We start from the raw sequence: 22,057 nt of genomic DNA, 5'->3' as shown, positions 1-22,057 counted from the left end.
CCAATAAGTGAGTTAGTCACATTTCTGCCTTTTGTTGGATCTCTTTTATGTGTCTCTGTGACTTTAACAGTCACAGCTCAAGAGAAAAATGTGGAACATCATGTTCAGTCACATAATTGTACAAAACAAACTGAGGTCAGCATTAATTTTGTTTACTTCAGCAGCTCCCTTAAATTATGAACTACAGCCACTATTATCTTAGTTGTCACTGTTTCCTGCAGGACTGCATGTTTGCATGAATAAAATGCTGTTTGATTAAAGGGTGAAGCACTTACAAATTTACAACACAAGTCTGAACAGAGGAGTCACCCAACCAGTCAGAGGTTCGAGCACCTCTGACTGTCACTTCGCAGGTATGTTGTCTGTGAGAGGTGGCAGACGATTGGCTGATCTTCTGCAGGTGAAAAGAAACTTGCCTGAAAAGCATCTGCACAATGAGGGGAGTGGCTGCAGAGTGAGCTAAATACTGTGACTAACACTGCACATCCACAGACGGGGTGTGAAGACTGTCTCCGGTAGCACAGGTGAGTTTTTCAGATGTTAAAATATGAAGAAAAAGAAATATATTAAAATCACCTTAAATTCTGTTTCTTTTTTCCTTCTTCACACTAAAGCAATTGTTTTTGTTTCTGGTTTTAACTCTTCAGCCAAGTAAAGATGTCCATCTTCAAGAAATTCTTCACAAATATCATCCATGACAGAGATCCTGATGATAAAACTGTCACAGTGAGTATGAGATCCCTTGTAGGAGCGAACAGTCATGGGGAGATTACACCTGTTGTTGGCTAACTGCATTTTAATTTAATATCTGATGTAACTCCGGTTTCAGGTTTTTTCACCTCTAATGCTTGAAGCAAAGTTTTAATGAGAAGCTAATTATCAAACGCTGACACTTTGGTTTTCAGTAAAATCAAATGACAGCTGTCTGTAGCTCTGTGAACTCTGGTGGCTCTGCTTGTTGTCACCTCATCGTCCTCTTCTACGTTGTTCCAGTCACCCTGCCCTGTGGTGAAACTGGAGTTAATTAAAAACTGTAGCGGTGAATTCCTGTTGGTTTGTGTTTGTAAAACACCTGTATTTCTGCCTGTTCTTCCAGGTGAAGGGTAAGCCGAAACCTAAGTATTATGGAACAGTCACCCCGTACCCGAACTTCAGTGCCAGCAGTGATGCTTCGGTTCTTCAGAGCGCCATTGAAAGTAAAGGTTTGTGTGCTCTCTGGTTATCTTGAAAAAAGAAACATACATTGTTAGGTTATTCTACAAAGGTTTAACAAAAGGTACAAACACTTAAGGTGCAGTGTGTAGAATTTACTGGCATGTAGTGTAACAGATGTGGCAGAAATGGAATATAATACTCATAAGTATGTTTTAATTACTGTATAATCACCTTGAAAATAAGAATCGTTGTGTTTTTGTTAATTTAGGATGAGCCCTTTATTTCTACATAAGGTCCTCTTCCACGGAGCCTGCCATGTTGCACCGTCATGTTTCTACAGTAGCCCAGAATGGACAAAAACACTGGCTCTAGAGAGGGCCTTTTGCATTTTGCAGATTTCACAGCCGCCATAGGTTCTCCTACATGCTTGGAAGGGGAGGAGTATTCAATTGGTTGCAATCTGCACCTTCACCACTATGCCACTAAATCCTACACACTGGCCCTTTAACATAGATAAAACATGATTTATGTTTACTTTTTAATGAATGATGAAATGTAATTCAAAGCCATTAGACACATGATAAAAAAGGATCAAAATGAATGCACCAGGACCAGAGATATCATCTTTCTTATTCTACGCATCTACTCAGTTCACTCAACTGCACAGATTTGGATGTGTTATGCTAGGAGTGACTAATGTAGCCTCAAGCTGCTGGCCTCACACAGAGATAAGGAGCATGCCTCAGAGGTCATGGCCAGCTCACTTGTTGCGAACCACACTACCAGATTTTTTTCACTGACTCAAAAGACAACACTAGAGACAATGTTTCAGACTTTATTACCATTAACATGCGACCTGCTAAAGGAAGCTGCACAAAAGCTACAAGTAGTAGCATTGAAAAAAGCAGTGAAAAGTGAATGGCGTTTGTTTGTGGCAGCAGTTTCTTTGACTTGGGACGCCATATGTTTGTTGACAAGTCCACCAGCTCCACCTAGCTAATTTACATATTGAGATCACAATGCAAGCATATTAGTAGCCAGCGGGTACAGTGCTGTGCAGTGAGTAAACCTCACTCCCCCGACACCTTCAGAGACATGCTGGCGACAGATGCTGGCGCCTGTGGGTTTTAGCCTCCTTGCTAGCACGCCTGCCTCCCATGTCCGAAGTCACTGGTCGAGTCCAGTGCGGGACTGTGCTTGTCTACACAACTCAGGCTTCACTGGTACCATGACTCACACTGGGAGAGAGGTTTAGGGGGGTGAGTGGTATCCAGATCACATGTTAATACCAGATGTAAATGGGGCCTATGCAACTCCCTCTAAAAGACTTTTTGCAACGTAAGTACTCCCCAGCCCCTGTAAACATACTTTGTTGTGTAAAATCAGTGGAGTTCCCCTTTAATGTATTTGGGATTTTTTTTAAAAAGACAAAATCTCCACAAAACTCAACCTTTCTGACTTAGTGGCTGTGCTCTAGTACTTAAGTAAGTACAACTTGTCCCTTACAGGAGTGGACGAGGATGTGATAATTTCAGTCCTGGTGAAGAGAAACAACGAGCAGAGACAGAAGATAAGAGTAGTTTATGAAGCATCGACTGGGAAGGTGAGTAATTCATTTCTCAAGAATGGTCAAATAATAATAAATCAGCAACAGACTGAACACATCCGAAAAAAAAAAAGTTAAAGCTTGGAAAAATACTGAAACATTAAATGTCCAGCAGCCCTCTGACTTCACTATGTAAAGGGTTGTGCGCTTTGGCAGTTTGACATGTTACAGAAACAGGTCATTCAATCCTAATCCATTGCATTAGAATAAAAACTGTTATTACAATTCTTACTGTCTCTTAGTAACTCACTGGATTTACTGTGTATAGGTTGTTTACTTATTTACAAGTTCTTTTACAACATTATTTTGCTCATTTCCACTTACAGTAGACCATGGAACTTTTGAAAAGAGACATAAAAATCCTTTTACAGATTAAAAGATGAATTCATAAATAATAAATCACACCCTTCCTCAGTTCAATACACTCAGGGATTTTGCTACATGGTTTGTTATAACCAGTAGCTTATGATAGTATGCTAATGTTAGCTAACTTTAAGTAGATAGATTTTCTGCAGGCTTAGTCCTGTTTGAAACGATTATATTGAACAGTAACACCCTCATGCCTTTCTGTGGCTACTCCTTGTGTGTTGCAGAAGCTGGATGAAGATCTGAAGGGAGCTCTCAGGTCAGATTTAGAGGATGTCTCTCTGGCTCTGCTCATGACACCTGCTCAGTTTGATGCCTTCCAGCTCAGGAAAGCCACAAAGGTAAATATCAGTGGTTTATATCCTAAATATCAGAGAAAATTATTTCCAGATGTCACTGTCTATGTTACTTTTCATTTCACTGGTTTGTCCTGCCAGTGGGGAATCCCTCTCTGATTTGGCATATCCTGGGTTTTATAGAGTTTCTTGGGCTTTTTTTTTTAGTTTTTTCCTGCTATGTCTTTGTATGTATCTTTATTCAAGAACGAAGCTCTTTTTCAGGAGCAAAAAAATCTACTGTACTGTTGCTTCGGAGAATGAGTCCAAGCAAAAAAGTTAACTTCCACACACTGTCAGCACAAAATGTATTAAAGAAACTTTTGTGCTGACATTGTGCAGGAGTTCACCATCTCTTTTACAGCAGCGGTTAAACACATTTATACCCGGAAGCTGCTTTTTATTCCAGCCACAGTTTGATATGGTGACTGAGCAGCTGCACTGCAGCATTTAGTGGTTGAGTGCCTGGCTCAAGGGCACTTTAGTGGTGGTAATACTTTACTTTTCTGCCAAGATTTATCCTTCCACTGGCGGGATTGGAGCAGCTACCTTTCAGTGACAAGCCTGCTTCTCCCTAAAGGATAAGACTGGCTATATTTTATTAATTAGTCTGTGTATCCAAAGCCTGATATATCTTATTCCTCTGTGCCATACAGCTCCAAAGCAATTAAAAACACATCAAATTACACAGCCTTTACATCTTCAGTAGGAACAAATAAGCTTGGAGACCAGTAGGGAAGTCAGAAAGTATTGAGAGACGGACTAATGCATTGTTGGTTTTAGTCTTTTCACAAGATTTCTTGGCAGTAAGAAAAATATAGAATAACACTAGCCTTATCCTGAAGGTCCTTTATTTAGTGTATATACTGAAAGTGAAACTCCATGTAAAACACTTTAAGCCTGTGAAAATATTAATATGTAGAAGCTTTGGTGACATACATTGTCAAAAATAACTCATCGGCTCTATTTGTAGCTTTTCAGGGGCATTTTTGTGTACTGTTATTATTTCTGTTGATGTCAGTTTTATTAATTGTATTTGTTTAACTCAATAATTCAGTTCAAAGGGTCTTATAAGGACTACCCTTGAATCACTGTTTTACATTTTGTCACTCTGTGCCAACAGGGACTGGGCACAGATGAAGATGTCCTGGTGGAGATTCTGGCAACAAGATCAAACCAAGAGATCTGTGAGATCAAGAGGGTCTTCAAAAAAGGTCTGTCCTGATTTAGCACAGTTACTGGTCTACGTGCTGGGCTCTGAGTTTTCACATGTTATGTAACATGTTAGGTAGCTGACATTCCTCAGTGTCTCCAGTGCACACAGCAGTAGAGCAACACTGAATTCCTAGACAGTTGCAACATTGTAATCACCCTGTCAAGAGGATTGTAAGCCTCTAAACAAGGGCTATAACCACTGTGGTCATAGTTTGTTCCTTTATAATATTACAATTTGCAAAGTTTATTATCTTTGTGCTGAACTGCTCTTTCTCTCTCAGAGTACAAAGAAGAGCTGGAGGATGTTATTGAGAGCGAGACCAGCGGTGACTTCACTAAGGCCCTTCTGGCCATGCTGAAAGCAAACAAAAATGAGAGCAAGGAAGTTGACATGGCTCTGGCCCAAAGGGATGCAGAGGTAAAATAAGGAAAATCTGCTTTTAAGGGATGGCATCACTCCATGATTTTCTTACTGTCAACAAAAGACTAAACCAAAAATACTTTCTGACTTCCTTATACTGCATGTGGCACCCACTGGTTTCTACTAAAAAAAAACAGCTTACAAATATATAGTTTCATTTAAAAAAAAAAAAAAAGGTCATTACTTTCCTAACACAGCTGGGCACTGTAGTTTTTAGCAACCTTTACTCAAACTTGAGTAACAAGAGCATTTGTTGGGGACTATTTTCAGCTGTGGATTAATACACATTATGCAGTTTTTGGGCAACAATGGAGCTCTGTGACACAAAAGAATAAGATATATCAGGCTTTGGATATACAGATAATACTTGTTAGTAGATCAATTCATTGTTGGTTTTGGTCTTTTCATGAGATTTGTTGACAATAAGAAAAATATAGAATATCACCAGACTTATGTAAAAGTTTTGAAGAGAACAGTAATGGAGTGTCACTGTTTCTTACCTGCAGACTCTGTTTGAATCAGGTGAGAATACCGCGGGAACCAACGTTTCTGCCTTCATCGACATCCTGACCTCACACAGCGGGCCACAGCTCTCTAAGAGTGAGTGATTGCAATGTGTGAATACTTTAGCTGTTAGATTTGTCTCATCAGCGGCTAGAACAGCCACAACCTTCATTTTAAAGTGAAGACACACACACTGACACACACACACCTGTAAAACAGGTGGAACCACACTCATCTAGGTAACAGGTGAAACACACCTAGCAGTGTAGGAAGAATAGAGAGCAAAACTGACCTTATATAAAGGAAAACCAGCTGTACCCTGGATTAGGTCATTTCTTTGAATTTATGTATCTGTTTTTAGCAATGGTGATCCATTTACTTTTTAATTTATTTCAGCCACATACTTTACATGTTTTCAAGTTGAATATGGCAAAAATAACAAAACATTAGCTTGGATTTTTTTGCACAAAACTTGCATAAATATCTAAATGTCTAAAAACAAGCCCCAGTTTATGGATTAGTATGTTTGGTCCCCATGCATACTAAAAATTCTGCAAAATTCTTGTTATTCTTTTGTAGTTTAGCTGAATGTTTACTCGGCCACTTATTCTGGAAGAAGATTGTTTTGAAATTCCAGAAAAAGGGTATATGCAGTGATGTTTTACTTGGCAAAAAACAAATTTCTGTCAAACACAGTAGCCAATAAACAGCTGTTTACTTGTGTGTCTGTTTACCTGCTATAGCATTCGAGTACTACGCCTCCGTCAGTGACATCAAATTACCCAAAGCCCTGGAAATGGAGCTGAAAGGAGACATTGAAGATTGTCTCATTGACATTGGTGAGGAAGATTTCTTTCTTTGATATGATTTGGTATAATTTTCCATAAAACATAGTTTTCTATTTCGGACTTGAGCAGGGGACTTCTCAACAGTTTACTCAGTTTAGATAAAGTAGAAGAAATGTGGAAAGAATGAACAGCCTACTGAAGATTTTGCTATTCTTAGAGCTTTACCAGCAGTAAAGCCAAAAAGTTAAAGGTTTGTTTTGAGAAAACATCTTGAGATCAAAAGGGTTGATTTTCTGGGGAGCAAGAATATTCTCAGTAAATGTCAGTGCAATATGACTGATATTTCCTGTGCTGAAGTAAAAATGTTGGCATCATGCTGATGAGAGGAAAGTCAGAGGTTGTCATGCTTAAGAACTGCTGCTAGCAGGTCAAAAGTGTTTAAAAAAAACAGGTTTAACTCTCCAAAACTAATATTCCTGTGAATTCTGTGCAGCAGCATGTGTTATCCAGTAAGAAGATAGTGGGAGAACAGTTTCCATAAAGAACCAGAATAAACAAAGAGGCTGCAAAAAACCTTAAATTCACAAATCAAAAACATTATCTCCAGCTGGAGAAGCACAAATGAAAAGAAGTGCATGAAACAGCAGATCTGAACACTGGATAGATCCAATGATATACAGAGACCCCAGAAAGTTGTCTTAGACTTTTGGACCCTACTGTATATATGGCAGCAGACTCTGAATAGTTCACTCCTGGCATGTGGGCATCATGACCTCACACACTGTGAGATCAGTCTAAGACTGTGCATGGACTATTTCAGCCTGAGAATAGAACTCTACTAGATGAATGATAACACAGAGGAAAGAAAGTGACATACAGTAGCAGCACTTGCATGCTGCATTTTATTTTCACTTTTTGTGTCTTTTTGATGTCTAGTGAAAAGTGCCTGGAACATGCCGGCTTTTTTTGCTGAGAAACTCCATCTGGCAATGAAGGTGTGTATAATTATCTCTCTCCTTCTCTCTCTCACCTTATATCAGAATGTATATATGTATATGTGTGTGTGTGTGTGTGTGTGTGTGTGTGTGTCACCTAAACTGTTTTTACTGCTTATAATCTTGTCAAAAATGCAAAATTTGAACCTTAAAGGGATAGTTTGCTATTTTTCCTGCCAACTCACAGTGACACAAGTTCTTGTATGTCTTTTCATATGGTTCTGCAAGCCGACTGAGATAGAACTTAAAACTTAAACAGTTTCAAATTTTTCTTACATGTAGACTTGGTCCAACCTTATAGAGTTGCCCCTCAACCAGAAAGAATCTTTGTATTTTTGTTCTATGTCTTTCTTTCAAATGCCTTCTTGGGAATTTAGTGGCAATAGTACATATTAATTGAAACATCTGCCACAATATGCTGCATTCACATTCTAATAATATGATGTCACTGATCAGAAATTATCTCATAAATGAGATTATTTCTGCACCTGCAGCTGACTCTCAAATGTCAGATTTTGAAGATCTGACTACTACAAATATTCATAGTCTCGGGAAAACACTGCTTAACCGCAGTGATTGGTTATACAGCTGACTGTACACAGATGTAGTACTGTATATCATTCAAATGTTGGATGAGACCACAGTGTGTAGTAAAACCTGCAGAGTGAGGTGATGTGCATGCACTAATGCTTTCTACCCGTTCAGTGACTGAGGCTCTGCTCCATCCTCACAGGGCTATGGCACATGTGAGGCGACGCTGATCAGGGTGCTGGTAAGCCGCTCTGAGGTCGACCTGAAGAAGATTTTGGATCAATACAGAGCCATGTATAACACAAGTGTACAGGAGCAGATACTGGTAAAATAACATAAGTATTCAAATGTTCCTGAATGGCTACCTTTATGTTCTGTATGTTCTGTTTTTCACTTACAGAGTCATTAAGTAAAGAAAGAAATTACATCACAGTTTCAGAATATTTCAGCTGACCACATCTTCGCCTCTGTTTCACAGGAGGAGACTAAGGGTCATTATCAGCAAGTCCTGCTTGGATTGTGTGGACCGCACTGAAATTCTGTCATAACCACTTCACTGGAAATGGAGGCCAGCGTGTCCACCAGATGCCACTGAAATCTCACATTAAATAATAGTAGAATATAACATGACAAATCTGTCTAACTGAGCTGATGCTCTAATAAAGCTGTTGAGAAAAGAAGGAGGAGTAAAATATATTTCTGTTGGCTTTAAGTAAGCAGTAAGTAAGTAAGTAAACTTTATTTATAAAGCACCTTTCAAAACCAGAGTTACAAGGTGCTGTACAATTTAAAGCCAATATCTTAGCAAAATGCTTATCCTGATATGTTTTTTTATAAGGTTTGTGAAATCTCAGTGCAGTCTTCTTTCTTTCCTTTGTCTTTAATAAAAATCTTTAGGTCTGTTGTATAGATTCCACATATATAAGATCAGAGTCATAAGGTCGCCTCCATTGCAAATTCTAACAAAAAAACAATTAAAATCCCTCTCCATTCAAAAATGTGTTTTGCTTATTTTTTTTACTTCACTTGGATGTCTGGCCTGCAGAATCGTGTATGTGCAGAGTTTGACATCAGAAGATTGTTTTCACATTCATCTGCTGAAAGGGAAAGTTTCTTTGTGCTTACCTTAAAACTGAGTTTAAGGTATTTACATACAAGCATGATTTGGTGAAATCACAACTAGTTTGGAAGCCAATCAATATTAGTTTTGCTTGTATTTAGTCATAAACCAAAGTATTGGATGGATTTAAATTTTGACCTGATGATGGCACTAGATGAAACTTTGGATCACTAAAGTTATTACAATTGATCCTGAATGGGATATGAACGTGTTTACCAAATTTTTATGGCAATCCATCCAAATATGGATAAAAAATACTCCCATCAGGCTATGTGACAAACTATAGCCCAATATTTTACATATTATAGTATTAACAGAGCCTTTCCAACCTGTTCAGCTGGGGCGTGGTGGACTCACCTGTACTCACTTTGTCAGAAAAGGGGATCCTTGGAGCATATCCTCAGCTGCTGTCCAAAGACCTTGGGAGAGGTGCGGTATCGTTGGTGGGCAGTAGCAGACACCATCTGCATCAGCTATAGTAAGCTGCAGCACCCAATAGAGTGCATTGCCTTTGTTCCTGGTCGACCTAGGGAGACAACTGAGGTTCCGTGGCAATCGAGCAAGTGGTTTTGCTAGAGCAAACTGTCCCCTGAGAAGACCTGATGGAGGAGGAGCAAAAAAGGAAGAGAGCCAGGTATGCAGATTTGGTGGCTGAGTGTTGGAGGAAAGGGTGGAAGGCCTTCTCTGAGCCAGTTGAAGTGTACTGTATAAACATGGCAGTGCCGCATGGTGGGCTCTGTGAAAGAGGACCATGGATGTATAATAAGAGTTGGATAGGGCGCCGCTGCTCAGCCTTGCAGCCAGTTTTTCTTAGTGGCCACTCGTGGTATTTTTGCGAAAAATCCCCCTGCGGCCCAAAAAGCATTTTCCCCATAGACCACCACTGTAAAAGAGACGTCTGTAAAACTGTTGACAGGACCCCTCGAACTGCAAACAATGTCAATGATGACTCTTGCTAATATGGACTTTTGATCCATGGAGGTTGGGTGGGAACTCACGGGTGGGGCCAGCGGGGGAAACACTACTGCATATATTCAGTAGGCTGCAACCCAGAAGCTAGAAACTTTTTTTGGCGTATGCGCCAGCCGAGCAACACCTATAGGACTGAATGGGTGCCATTTTTAGTCTGGTATCCAGCTCTTATAATACATCCATGAAGAGGACCCACTCCTATTTAGATATAAAGGATTCATTCTAAGGTAACGAAAACACAGAAATTCTTATTTTCAGGAGATTATACACTTATGAAAACATACTTGTGAATATTATATTCCATTTCTGCCAAGTCCGTTCTGCTAGATGACACTAAAATCTACACACTGAACCTTTAATATGTTACATATTAGTACTTTCAGAAAAAAAAACTGACATTTAGATTTCTAGTTACTACTTTCTTTAGTTTGATGTTTCTAATTTGGCTTTTTAAAATAAAAAAAAAAAAAAATTCTCCAGTAAACTGATTTAATTTTACTGTAGGCTAAATAAAACCAACAACATACCCCATAAATCTGAGTTACAGAAACACTATCAAAGCTTGTAGTTGTTGAATGCTAAGCAAATATTTGGTCTTGTATTTTTGTTAAAATGCCAGGGTGTTCAAATTATACTGTGCAATACAGTGTTAGATACTGTGGAAGTCCGTTTCCACCAAGAAAACTTTGAAAGTGATAAAAATAAAAATACTCAAATTATGACACACCAAGTTAACTATGAAATGGTAGGTCGAAATATTAGTAGTAAAAGTAAACGATTAATAATTTGAGATACAGACAAATAATTTGAGAGATAGAAGATATCAGACAATAGTTTGAATTTTCAAAAATATGAGATAAATAAGTCAAAATTATGAAACAAACTTTAACCTAGAGGTGGCCAGTTTTCTAGAACTATAGCTTTCTGGTCATAAAATTGTAATGATAAAGTAAAGCACACTAAAAACGAAATTTAAATGTACTTCTTAAAGTTTTATAGTTTCTCTCCACCACAGTCGTCTTCATGCTCGGCGCCGAACTCGGAACTGCGCAAGCGCAGCATTCACGAATACACATGACGTGTAATGTTTTACCGTGTCCGGAAGTGCCGTGGCTTTTTGACCAGCTTGGACGTTTCATCCTTTAATTGCGGACTTAAGCTGTTATTGTGGAGCACTCAGCCTAAACAATGCTATTTATCTTCCTCTAACTAAGCTATCACATGGATTTGCCTGTCGTACACTATACACAGAGCACGTGTCGCGGCTAGAAACTTTGGGTAAAATCTGACTAACGTTAGCATGCCAGATAGCTAGCAGCTAACAGGCTAAGAAAGCTGCCAGCTGACTGAAGGTTTGGGCTTGTTTACAGTTTATTTTACAGACTAGTAAAGTTATAACAGGAGAATGAATGAGAGCCTGAACAAACCTGTTCCTGTTCTTCACCGGTAAACGGACTGAGCTTTAACTGAACTGTTTAGGTAACAGTGATGTTGAGGATACTGGGGACATAAATACTGTGACTGGAGTGAAAATGGAGGAGAAATACAGCAGCAACGTACTCTCTGGGGGTAAACTGGGCATGGTGGAGGTGCCCAATTCCAGGTATGTCTCTGTTAGTTTAGCCAACGTTAGTTGAATTAGTTAAGTCCATAAAACCAACCTCAAGCTAAGCTAGTGCTGCAGCTAACTGTTATCTTCAGTACTGATTCATCTATCAACTAGTTTTTCTATTAACTGTGTATAAAATGTCCAGAAAAAAAAAAATCTTGAAAATATTCATCATAATTACACAAAAGTCCAAGTTGACATCTTTAAATTGCTTCTCTGTCCGACCAACTCTCCAACACCTAAAGATATTACATTTAAAATGATATAAAACAGAGAAAAGTATTTAATGATTAATGGATTATCAAAATTGTTGACAATTAATTTTTTGTCAGTTGACTATTCACCACTTACTTAGTTTAATAGTGCAAATAATGTGCAATACACCTTTTTGTATGTCAGTATCAGTGGAGGATAATGATGGTTATCTTTGGTATGAATGTATGTTTCTTTGTCCTTTTCCTCTGCAGGTTAACCAGGTACATAGTTTTACTGGTTGTCTCAAAGGTCCTCAAGGCGCTTGGGATCTTTGAATCATACGATATCCTAAAAGTTGTTCACATTGTCCAGTTCATCTTCATACTAAAATTTGGGTAAGTGCTCCTAAGCTTATTACTTACTGATGTTTCATTGTTTCTTACTTTGTATTTGGGGGTTTTTGGACGATGACATCATGGTGATCCTTCTTCTTTCTCAGGAGTGCTGTTATTCTGCTTTTCTTTCAAAAGCCTTTCTCCTCTGGCAAAGTCATCTCAAAAAGACAGGTTTGATGGATTTCTTTTTCTTCAGTATGTGCGTGATCTAGCTCCTGTTTGATTAGATCCATATGTGAATTCAGATCTGTTGTCTGTAATGTTTTAAGACATTTTAAAGTTGACCTAAGGAAGATCTTTTTTTCATGAAATACATTGTATTAATGCTCCTGTAAAGCCATGATGTCAACCTGTCTTTATGATTAACCTTTTTCTTTTCATATCTGTTTTCTTTGTAGTGGATAAAGTTATTAAAGCACGCTGTTTTCAGCTGTGTCATATACCTCTTGGGATTCTTTGGTCTAACTCTCTGTGGACCTCTAAGGTAAAATGTCTTGATGCCACCATAAATGTGTGTTAGTGTGGTTTTCATAGCAGTTAAAGGCAACAATACATCAGTTTGCATGTGAACATGTTTACATGGTTTTAACTGTGTGCTTGTGTTAGCGTGTGTGCTCATGTAGACGTTCTTGTGCCCAGGATTTGATTAAAAGTTGGTTTGTGTCTTTTACAGGACGTTGTTGCTTTTTGAGCACAGTGATGTGGTGGTCATTGCTCTCCTCGGTGTCCTGTTTACCAGCTCAGGAGGAGGGCCATCCAAGGTAGGAGGCCACAAACTCACACAACTGGTTTGAAATCAGGAACTTTTTATCTTGAAAAATATGTCCCATATATTTTACTTTACGTTTTTCATTAACTATGATTTCATTCAGGTTTTTTTTTTACACGTGGTGTCACCCAAAAAACACAGATTTATAAACAATGAATAATCTTCAGACTTTGTTGTGATAGGGTTAGCATTAGATTTTTCACCAGAGTATACCCTGTCACTGTTTTCATGCAGAGGAAAGAAACCAGTCACTTCAGCATTTTTTAAAAGAGCAGTTCCAGTTTCATACAATTTTCATTGTTTTGGCCATCAGTCCTATCAGTAATAATAACATTTTACTCACCAAGTTAATTGATAAGATCTGCTGAACACTGTGATATCGCTTCAAAGAGGTCTGACTGGTCAAGATAATCTGGCCAAACATTTAGCTTGTTTACAATGTGTCTCATCGTCTGACTGCTTATGTTTTTGCCCTGTATGACTAGTGATGTTGCTGTGTTCCCATTTCTCAGGAATTACTTAGAGTTGTTTAGTAATTTTGACTCTGTTTGAAATGAAACAACTGTGTTGGACTGTGTATATTGGCTCAAATGAATAACACTGCGGTAGAAGTTTTGTTAAATGCATTCCTGTTTGTTTGTCCGTGACTTTGCGCAGACCAGAGGTGCTGCTTTCTTCATCATCGCTGTGATCTGCCTCCTCCTCTTTGACAACGACGATCTCATGGCAAAGATGGCCGAGCACCGTATCCTTTGCTCTTTATGAAGGACATCAGTTACAGCTGTTTTTAACAGCTCATTAACCTGACGTGTTTGTGTTTTTCATTGTCATATTTCTCTGTTTGCATTGTGTTTGACTTGACTCGTCTCCTAACCAGCTGAGGGACATCATGACAGCGCGCTCACTCATTTCCTCTACACTGCCATTGCATTTTTAGGAGTTGCAGATCACAAAGTAAGCAAAGTCCATGTCTGTGTTGAATGTTATGTTTAGTGCTGCCTACTTTCCAACTTACTGTCATGCCTCTGTATCCTTGTTCTTCTTGTCAGGGTGGTGTTGTGCTGCTTGTGGTCTCCCTGTGTCTGAAGGTGGGCTTCCACACGGCCTCCAGGAAACTATCAGTTGAAATTGGTGGTGCCAAACGCCTCTATGCCCTCGACAACCTGGTTTCTTCTATGGTGCTGCTGCCCTGGGTCATAGTGCTCTCAGCCACCACAGAAGTGAGTGCACATACATCTTTACATGCATGAAATGGAAAGAGCTAAGAACGGTGATGCTAATCACTGTACTGTCCAGATTGCCACAAAGTTTGTTGTCAGTGTTTATGACCTCTAGAGGATCATTCCTAATGATTTTAGTCACATCTTGATCTTTCCTGTAAGGCCACCTCCTGATTAAAATTACTTTAGTCTATAACACAATGAAAACACACTAGTGACTAGATTTCTTTAACCTTTGCTGTGGATATTCATTGTCACCAGAGGATGAATTCTCATGATTTTTGTGACCTTTGTTTAGTGCCACTTATGCACAAGAAATATCAAAACAACACAGTGAGACTGGCCATTGTATTTATGCTCTCCAGTGAATTAACCTTTTCCAATGGAGATGTTCAGTGAGCTTCTGATAAGATGATAAGCCCTTTTCATTTGACTTTTTGTGAAGTTTTTCAAGTATAGTATTTGTTGAGGTTGTCAGGAGTTTTCATTTCACCTCTATGATCATTCTTGAGGGGTTTGTCTTTCTAGATTTCTTCATATATTTTAATCTGGTCCTGTAAATTTGTTTACTCCTTTATTCAAATATAATAAGCTTTATTAGATTACATGGATTTTACATACAGTACCAGTCCAAAGTTTGGACACACCTTCCCATTCACTTAAATGAGAGTGTGTCCAGACTGGTACTGTATCACCACATAAACAAAATGCGCATATATGTATCTTGTTTATCTGTAAATGAATTGAAACTATGTCTGTTTATGTTCAAGTGATTTCAGATTTATTTTTGTCTTCATTCTCATCCAGATCATGTATTTGACTGTTTTTTCTCTCTGTCTCAACCCCAGAGTAAAGTAGAATCATGGTCGTCCCTCATCCTACCTTTCGGGATGATCATCTTCTCTGTGATGATCCTGGAGTTTTACGTAGAAGCCGTCTGCAGCGCAAAGATGGAGACGCCGAGGTGCGCCCGCTACGGCGCCATCGCTCTCTTCCTCAGCGCCCTGCTGCTAGCTAACTTCTGGACTCATCCGCTTACCGATCAGCTGCGCTCCATGAGCAAACCGCCCCAGCAGGTCAGCACGGAGCATGTGCTCTCTGGAGGAGTGTTAGTCAGCGCCGTCTTCTTCATCATGTGTAAGTAACCGAGGTGGGAGTCAGCAGGAGTTGGAATTACAATCATCATGTAGTCCTCTTTATTTAAAACCTACCTCAGTTATTCCCACTTCTTTGGAACAAGAAAGCAGTGTAAAAGCATTGAGATTTTCTGGGACCCCACCTGACGGTAATTTTTACATTATGAAAAGGGTTTCCTCTCTCGGCTCCAGAGATCTAATCACCAGGTCCCTGTACTGCCTGGTGTACTTGCTTGTGTCCCGCCTATTCCCTGAAGGCACAGTTGCTGAGGTCATTCTTTTAACAGAAAACATAAGGTTAATAAAATTGTTGTGTAATGTTAGTACCTTCATTAAAAATCTGTAAGCCCTTTTGTAGCAGGTTTCAATCTTGTGCTTTGACTTTTGTTAGTGGGGATGCCCTGTAGTTTACATTAGGATAACAGATTGTGCCTTTAAAAATATTTACCAGAACAGTAATTCATCTAGTTACAGCTGTAAGCTCCTCACCAGTTTTCCTGCTTCGGATTTGTTCATGTCTCTCCATCACCTGACATGACCTGACTGTTTCTCTTTCCTCCTTATTTTTTTTTTCTTTGAATCTTGAATCAGTTGTTTCTTCTTTACTTTCTCCTTGTTTTTATTTCACCATCATTACATCCTGCAATTTCTCCTCACTTCTTTCTCCTCTCTCCTGATTCCTTCACTCACTCTGGAAATGTAAAAAGTCTTCCTTTTAAAAAATCTGACAGAGCATGAAGCAGAACTTGAACTTGTGTGGTGTTAATTACAGCAATTGTGGACAAAAAACACAGAGTCAGAACTATCAAGCTACATTAAAGCTGGATTGCAGGACTTTTGTCTCCAACTTCTGGCACTTCACACACACTTTATATTTAGCAGTGAATATACAATGCAAGAACAGGAGAGTGAGGATGAGGTCATCAAATAAACACAAATACACAGATACAGTTTACTACACAGGGATTTAGGTGTAATTGCCCTTTAGTATTGAAACAAAGAATAAATAAGATAAAATGGTCAGAAGAGTTTTATGTATTTGCTAATGTAAATAACAATAACATCTTTGCATCTTTAACGCAACAACAACAAAGCTCTCACGCTTAATGTTAAGATTCATCAGTGTAAGACACTTAAAGACCTAAATTTTGCAGCAACATTTCATACATCAACCTTAATTTGTCTTGACTTTCTCTGCTCTCTCATCTCTCTCTGTGCAGCATCCAGTATTCTCTCGTCTCCGTCAAAGAAAGGTCAGAAGGGCACGTTGGTGGGTTACTCACCTGAAGGGACTCCTCTTTATAACTTCATGGGCGACGCCCTGCAGCACACATCGCAGTCCCTCCCACGGTTCATCAAAGACTCACTGAAACAGATCCTGGAGGAGTACGACTCCAGACAGATCTTCTACTTCCTGTGTCTCAACCTGGTATGTACTGTACATCGTCAGGAAGAGAAAACTCACCGCTGGTTGTCTGGTGGAAGGGTGTAGATATCATCTGGGAGACAGTTTAATGAAACACTGAAAAATGCATCTGTTTTTCCTCATATAGGGAGATTTATGGATTCAAATCTCTCATTTCTCATCAAAATAAGAACCATGTAAATGAAACACAAAATAACAAACAACAGCACATATTATTAGAGATAGTATATTAAGAGTACGCAGAAAAATTACACAAACAGCAAAGTCATGACAAAAGCAGCACTTTTGGAAAATGTATACGTTTATAATAATCAAAAATACATATTTAATTCCAATTATGTATCCTAAAGGAATAAATGCTTTTGCTCTCCTACAACATCTTATCAGTGACAGTTGTGAGGGGAAAGTATATTTCCATCTCAAAGAAAGTTTGCAGATTTACAGACCTGAAGAGGACTAAAATTACGCACAAATAGCACTCAGTGAACTTTTTAGTTGATTCAATTTAAACTTTAAATTAAATTTCATTGTTTATGACAAAAAAATATGAAAACGTTTTTGTAAAACGAACCCTTCTAGGAGTATGGAGATGGCTTTGATACAGCGTTTATATCCTTATTGGGAGATTAAATTTATTAAACCTTCATCAGAAAAACAAAAGTCTTTTATTCAAAGAAGGTTGAGGGTTCTGTAATCTTTCTCCTGCTCAAATTTCTTCAAGATTCAAGATGTAAATTAAATTCTTTTCTTTCAGCTTTGGGACTGGTGTCTAGAATTGGGATTGACTTCACACTCTCGTGTCATTTTGAGTTTCTGTAAGATTTGTTTCTCTGCACGTTCCAGGCTTTCACCTTCGTGGAGCTGTTTTATGGTGTTTGGACCAACAGCTTGGGATTGATCTCTGACGGCTTCCACATGCTGTTTGACTGCTCTGCTTTAGTCCTTGGCCTGTTTGCTGCCCTCATGACCCGCTGGAAAGCTACCAGGATCTTCTCATACGGGTAAAGCTGATCAAGAACATATGAAAAGTCTTTTGTAGGAGATATTGGTATGATTTAAAGTATTTCATATTCAGCTGGATGATTAAAAATGGAATCTTTTGTTATTTTGCAGATACGGACGTGTTGAAATACTTTCCGGATTCATCAACGGTCTGTTCCTGATGGTCATCGCTTTCTTTGTCTTTATGGAGTCAGTCACCCGGTTGTTGGATCCTCCTAATATAAACACAGACATGCTGACTGTGAGTAAACTATTGCTCCAGATTAACATAAAGGCTTGTGACTGAATGCATGTTTGCACCATGTTAGCATCATTTTTTGTAACAATTATTTGGTATGTCCTGGTTATGTTTTTGCCTTCAACCCTGAGTCATTTAATATCGTGTGTCTGCTGACAGAGTCCTGCCCAGATGTTTATGTTTTCCATATAAAACAGCTGCACACTTCAAGTATTATTTAATTTTATTATTATTAGTATTAAGTAATAGTTTTAATATAAAAGCTCTGTATTGATAAAAAAAAAAAAAAAATCTTCATCCCTTGTACTTAATGGCTTTCACTTGTTTTTAACAAAATAACATAGTAAACAAACTCACAGTGGCACTACACCAATTTTTATAATGAGTTATGTGCCTCTGGATTAGTTCTGTCCAGTTTGAGAAAACAACAGTTGTGATGTCGTCAGGGTTATCTCAGTTTAGAGACAAATGTTTAACAGACAGCCTGCATTGCAAACTGGGGGTGTGGAGTTAAAGAGACAGGGGGCATTTAACAGACAGAGAGGGGTCTCATGAAAAGACACTATCTAGTTACATCATGGAAACTGTAGGATCCAGTTTAGGAACTGTAAGTCAGGTTATCTTGGCCTTTGCTACAATGATTTCTATCATTCTTTTTAATCTCTCTCTCATAAATCCCACAACTTTATGGATGAGCTGTACTTAATCACTGGAGCAGCCCATTAAGAAGCCCACTCCCTCAATGTTCCCCAGTCCACATGGGCTTACAAGACAATACTTAGATTATATACAGAGCCAAGATAAAGCAAAGAGGAAAGCAGGAAAACACAGGACACACTGTTGGACATTATGTGTCAAAACATTCAACACACTGGGATGTCAAGCAAATATTTTTAAGGAAAAGCTAAACTGGAAGATGAGGATGAAACGGTCAGCCGAATCACATCCTTTTAATGGCTTAAATTACATTTCTACTTAAAAGTGGTGCCTTAACAGACTGGTTTTGTTGCAGCTGTTTGTTCCTTAAACTTGGCAAAATACAGGTATTATAGACATTGTGTAGCTTCTACTTTATTACCCACTCTACAGTCATTGAAAACACACATACCTCACCGGCTGCCTTAACCTGTGAGTAACGTCTGTTTACAGCTGTTTAGTTTGTGGTAAAAGATTTTAGTTGTATACTTACCATGAGGGATTAATTGTCTTTCATCACATCTGTAGACATCAGTCAGTCTGATCTCTGTGTCCCGTTTGTTGCCCCCTGCAGCCGGTGTCTGTCGGAGGCTTACTGGTCAACCTGGTGGGTATCTGCGCTTTCAGTCACGCTCACTCCCACGGTGGCAAAAGCTGCTCGTCACATGACCACGGTCACTCGCACCACGGCCACTCCCACAGCGAGCACAGCCACGGAGGTCACGGCCACTCTCACGGAGGGCACGGTCACGGCGGGCACGGTCACGGCGGACACGGCCACGGCGGACACGGCCACTCTCACGGATCCGGGGGCGGAGGCATGAACGCTAACATGAGAGGTGAGCGTATGAGTCCATGCACAGATAAAAAGAAGGTTGTGGAAAGGAAGTTGTTGCCAGATATCATCCTCATGTTTTTCTTTTCTCATAGGTGTTTACCTTCATGTCCTGGCTGATACGATGGGCAGCGTTGGCGTGATCATCTCCACCATCCTCATCCGTCAGTTCGGCTGGTTGATCGCCGACCCAATCTGCTCGCTCTTCATCGCCACGCTCATTTTCCTCAGCGTCATCCCTCTGCTTAAGGACGCCTGCGAGGTTCTTCTCCTCCGAACTCCCCCAGAGAATGAGAAAGACCTGAACAGTGCGCTTGAAAAGGTGAGGAGTCACATATGATGATGATGATGATGAGGAGACAGTTACTGCAGATTTTTTTAACAGATGGTGGTTCTACTGTCCATCAGGAAACTCATGCAGCAAGTTCTCGAGCATTGTTATTTGCATTGGTGGCAATAAAAATTGTATCAACCCATCAGCAGATATTTAAAAACTAGTTTTCTGGATGTTGATTTTTGTCATTTCAGATTGAGAAGATTGAAGGAGTTTTGTCGTACAGAGATCCTCATTTCTGGAGACATTCAGCCAGTGTGATCGCAGGGACCATCCACCTCCAGATCATGTCAGACGTGGTGGAGCAGAGGATCATACAGCAGGTCCGTACAAACAGGAGAGTCAAGATTCATACTGATGTTTCACTGCAGACTCCATATCTTAGTGCTTAACTTCATACCAACAGTATAATCTATGATCTGTGTTTGATATTTGAGAATAATTGATATTCATGGTCCCCAGAGGATGAATACTCGGGCAGATTGCTATGAAATTTAGAGTGATTGAATAATAAATATGTCATTTATCCACACTCTGTAAAACTTTTAGTTCTGTCAGGTTTGACTGTGCTACAGTGAGAACAGACAGGCACTTCTAATTGGTTGTAATTCCCCTCATTCGTAGGTGACGGCCATCTTGAAAGACGCCGGGGTGAATAATCTGTCGGTCCAGGTGGAGAAGGAGGCGTACTTCCAGCATATGTCTGGACTCAGCACCGGATTTCATGAAGTTCTAGCAATGACGCAGCAGATGGAGTCCATGAAATATCTGAAAGACGGGACGTGTATCATGTAACGTCCATCTGTGGGACCAAATGAAACTTTATTAATTCAAACACTTGGTTGCTTTTTCATTGAAATGTACAGTATATGTATTTGGTTTAAATAAATCTGAATATATTGGTTTTACATTTGCCTCAGCTGTGTTTTTGTTTTGTGAACTGTGCTGACATTTCCCTGCTCGAAGCATCTGGTATTTAACTGACTTTATTATTTGTATATCTGTTACTGCAGCAACTCCTTCACTGCAACAATATTTGTTACTAGCAAGAAAGTATTTGTGGTTGCTGCAATATTTAAAAAAAGTCTCACCACACAGAGAAAGACAGCTATAAATCATACAGGACATGTGGATAAATGTTTATGGGCTAATGGCTCATTCATTAACTATTACTATACAAAAAGTGATATTAGTTTATACAATATCAGAAACATTTAAGATTTCATCTATGACAGAGTGAGTTACATTTTTACAGAGATTATTGTGTTTATGTGAAGGAGATGTACTGGTGCGAATGCCAAATATCTGAACAGAAGCAAATAACAATTTTTTTTTCACTCACTTTTGGGATTTTTGTTTTCCTTTTGTCATTCTCAGACTGTCATGTGTCTTAAGTAGTAGAATTTATGTCAGCCAGTAGAAAAGCCTGTGATATGTCTGAGATATTTGAGAGACAACATTTCTATTACATAGTTTGTTCGCCAGAGAACACCGACAAGTACAATTGTCAGCTTTAAAATGTCGTACTCTGTTTAAAGCTTTAATAATCCAAAAATGTTTGTGTTTATGGCAAAAAAACATAGACGTTATGTTATCAGATCTTTTTACATTCAAATATCAATATCGGCCTCCAAAATCAGCCGGGCTCTGCTTGACACCATCAGAAACAGTTAGCCTTCTCCTCATCAAATGTCAGGGTCTCCATAAATTGCTTCACTGAGTGATCTTTAAGTCATATTTCAGGTTGTTATCTATTCTGTGTATCAGTGATTGCATAGTTTCAGGAGAATGTGTATGTGTACTCTGTCAAGCACAACCTCAACCAGCAGGGATGCTAGTCATCACCTCCAGATACAATAACTGCTGTTTACTGTTCAGTTATTAACAATTATTAACAATCATTTTATTTCTGTCCTAAGAGTGAAACACAATGTGATTTTTTTATCTCAGTTCACCTTGTTGGATACATGTTGAGTGTTTACTGTAAGAACATTTTTGTAGTACTACATAGTACAGTACACTATATGGCCAAAAGTATGTGAACTCCTTGTCGATATACTGTACTTTTGTGTACTTCTTCATGCTGTGTTCGGATGTCCATTTATTTTTGGCCACATAGTGTAAGTGGACCTTGCTGAATATACAGTATGATGACCTTTGTGATGACATGAGTGTTGTGGCAAATTTGTATTCC

The 22,057-nt window shown here is 39.0% G+C and overlaps 2 protein-coding genes across 3 annotated transcripts; both read left to right on the top strand.

Moving 5' to 3' along the window:
- The first annotated feature begins 87 nt into the window (after positions 1-87).
- Positions 88-8,908, top strand: LOC121885993 (annexin A1-like). The gene is made up of 12 exons (XM_042395863.1): positions 88-524; positions 648-726; positions 1,097-1,202; positions 2,664-2,758; positions 3,355-3,468; positions 4,586-4,676; positions 4,959-5,095; positions 5,605-5,698; positions 6,346-6,441; positions 7,327-7,385; positions 8,119-8,241; positions 8,395-8,908. The coding sequence occupies exons 2-12, from the start codon at positions 658-660 to the stop codon at positions 8,449-8,451; spliced, it is 1,041 nt and encodes a 346-aa protein (XP_042251797.1). The 5' UTR covers positions 88-524; positions 648-657; the 3' UTR covers positions 8,452-8,908.
- Positions 8,909-11,065: 2,157 nt separating this feature from the next.
- On the top strand, positions 11,066-20,771 carry slc30a5 (solute carrier family 30 member 5). 2 transcript variants are annotated; one of them, XM_042396034.1, is made up of 17 exons: positions 11,066-11,360; positions 11,488-11,611; positions 12,085-12,207; positions 12,312-12,378; positions 12,606-12,691; positions 12,881-12,968; positions 13,634-13,721; positions 13,854-13,930; positions 14,026-14,196; positions 15,045-15,333; positions 16,553-16,761; positions 17,602-17,759; positions 17,872-18,001; positions 19,269-19,533; positions 19,625-19,851; positions 20,058-20,186; positions 20,488-20,771. In XM_042396034.1, exons 2-17 carry the CDS (start codon positions 11,541-11,543, stop codon positions 20,656-20,658), a joined length of 2,349 nt encoding a protein of 782 aa, XP_042251968.1. In that variant the 5' UTR covers positions 11,066-11,360; positions 11,488-11,540; the 3' UTR covers positions 20,659-20,771. The 2 variants fall into 2 exon arrangements, with proteins under 2 accessions (XP_042251968.1, XP_042251967.1); XM_042396033.1 differs by having other exon boundaries at positions 11,066-11,611.
- Positions 20,772-22,057: the final 1,286 nt, after the last annotated feature.

The sequence above is a fragment of the Thunnus maccoyii genome, chromosome 19 (genome assembly GCF_910596095.1).
Source record: "Thunnus maccoyii chromosome 19, fThuMac1.1, whole genome shotgun sequence".
Lineage (NCBI taxonomy): Eukaryota > Metazoa > Chordata > Actinopteri > Scombriformes > Scombridae > Thunnus > Thunnus maccoyii.
The sequence above is the reverse complement of the archived record's forward strand: the minus strand, read 5'-3'. Positions and strand labels throughout refer to the sequence as shown.

Bases quoted from the DNA above. Each gene is read 5' to 3' on its own strand.
- LOC121885993 (XM_042395863.1), top strand. From the start codon at position 658: ATGTCCATCTTCAAGAAATTCTTCACAAATATCATCCATGACAGAGAT. The intron at 1,203-2,663 runs GTTTGTGTGCTC...TGTCCCTTACAG, and splicing joins GAGCGCCATTGAAAGTAAAG to GAGTGGACGAGGATGTGATA. The intron at 7,386-8,118 runs GTGTGTATAATT...CCATCCTCACAG, and splicing joins AACTCCATCTGGCAATGAAG to GGCTATGGCACATGTGAGGC.
- slc30a5 (XM_042396034.1), top strand. From the start codon at position 11,541: ATGGAGGAGAAATACAGCAGCAACGTACTCTCTGGGGGTAAACTGGGC. The intron at 13,722-13,853 runs GTATCCTTTGCT...TCTCCTAACCAG, and splicing joins GGCAAAGATGGCCGAGCACC to CTGAGGGACATCATGACAGC. The intron at 18,002-19,268 runs GTGAGTAAACTA...TGCCCCCTGCAG, and splicing joins TAAACACAGACATGCTGACT to CCGGTGTCTGTCGGAGGCTT.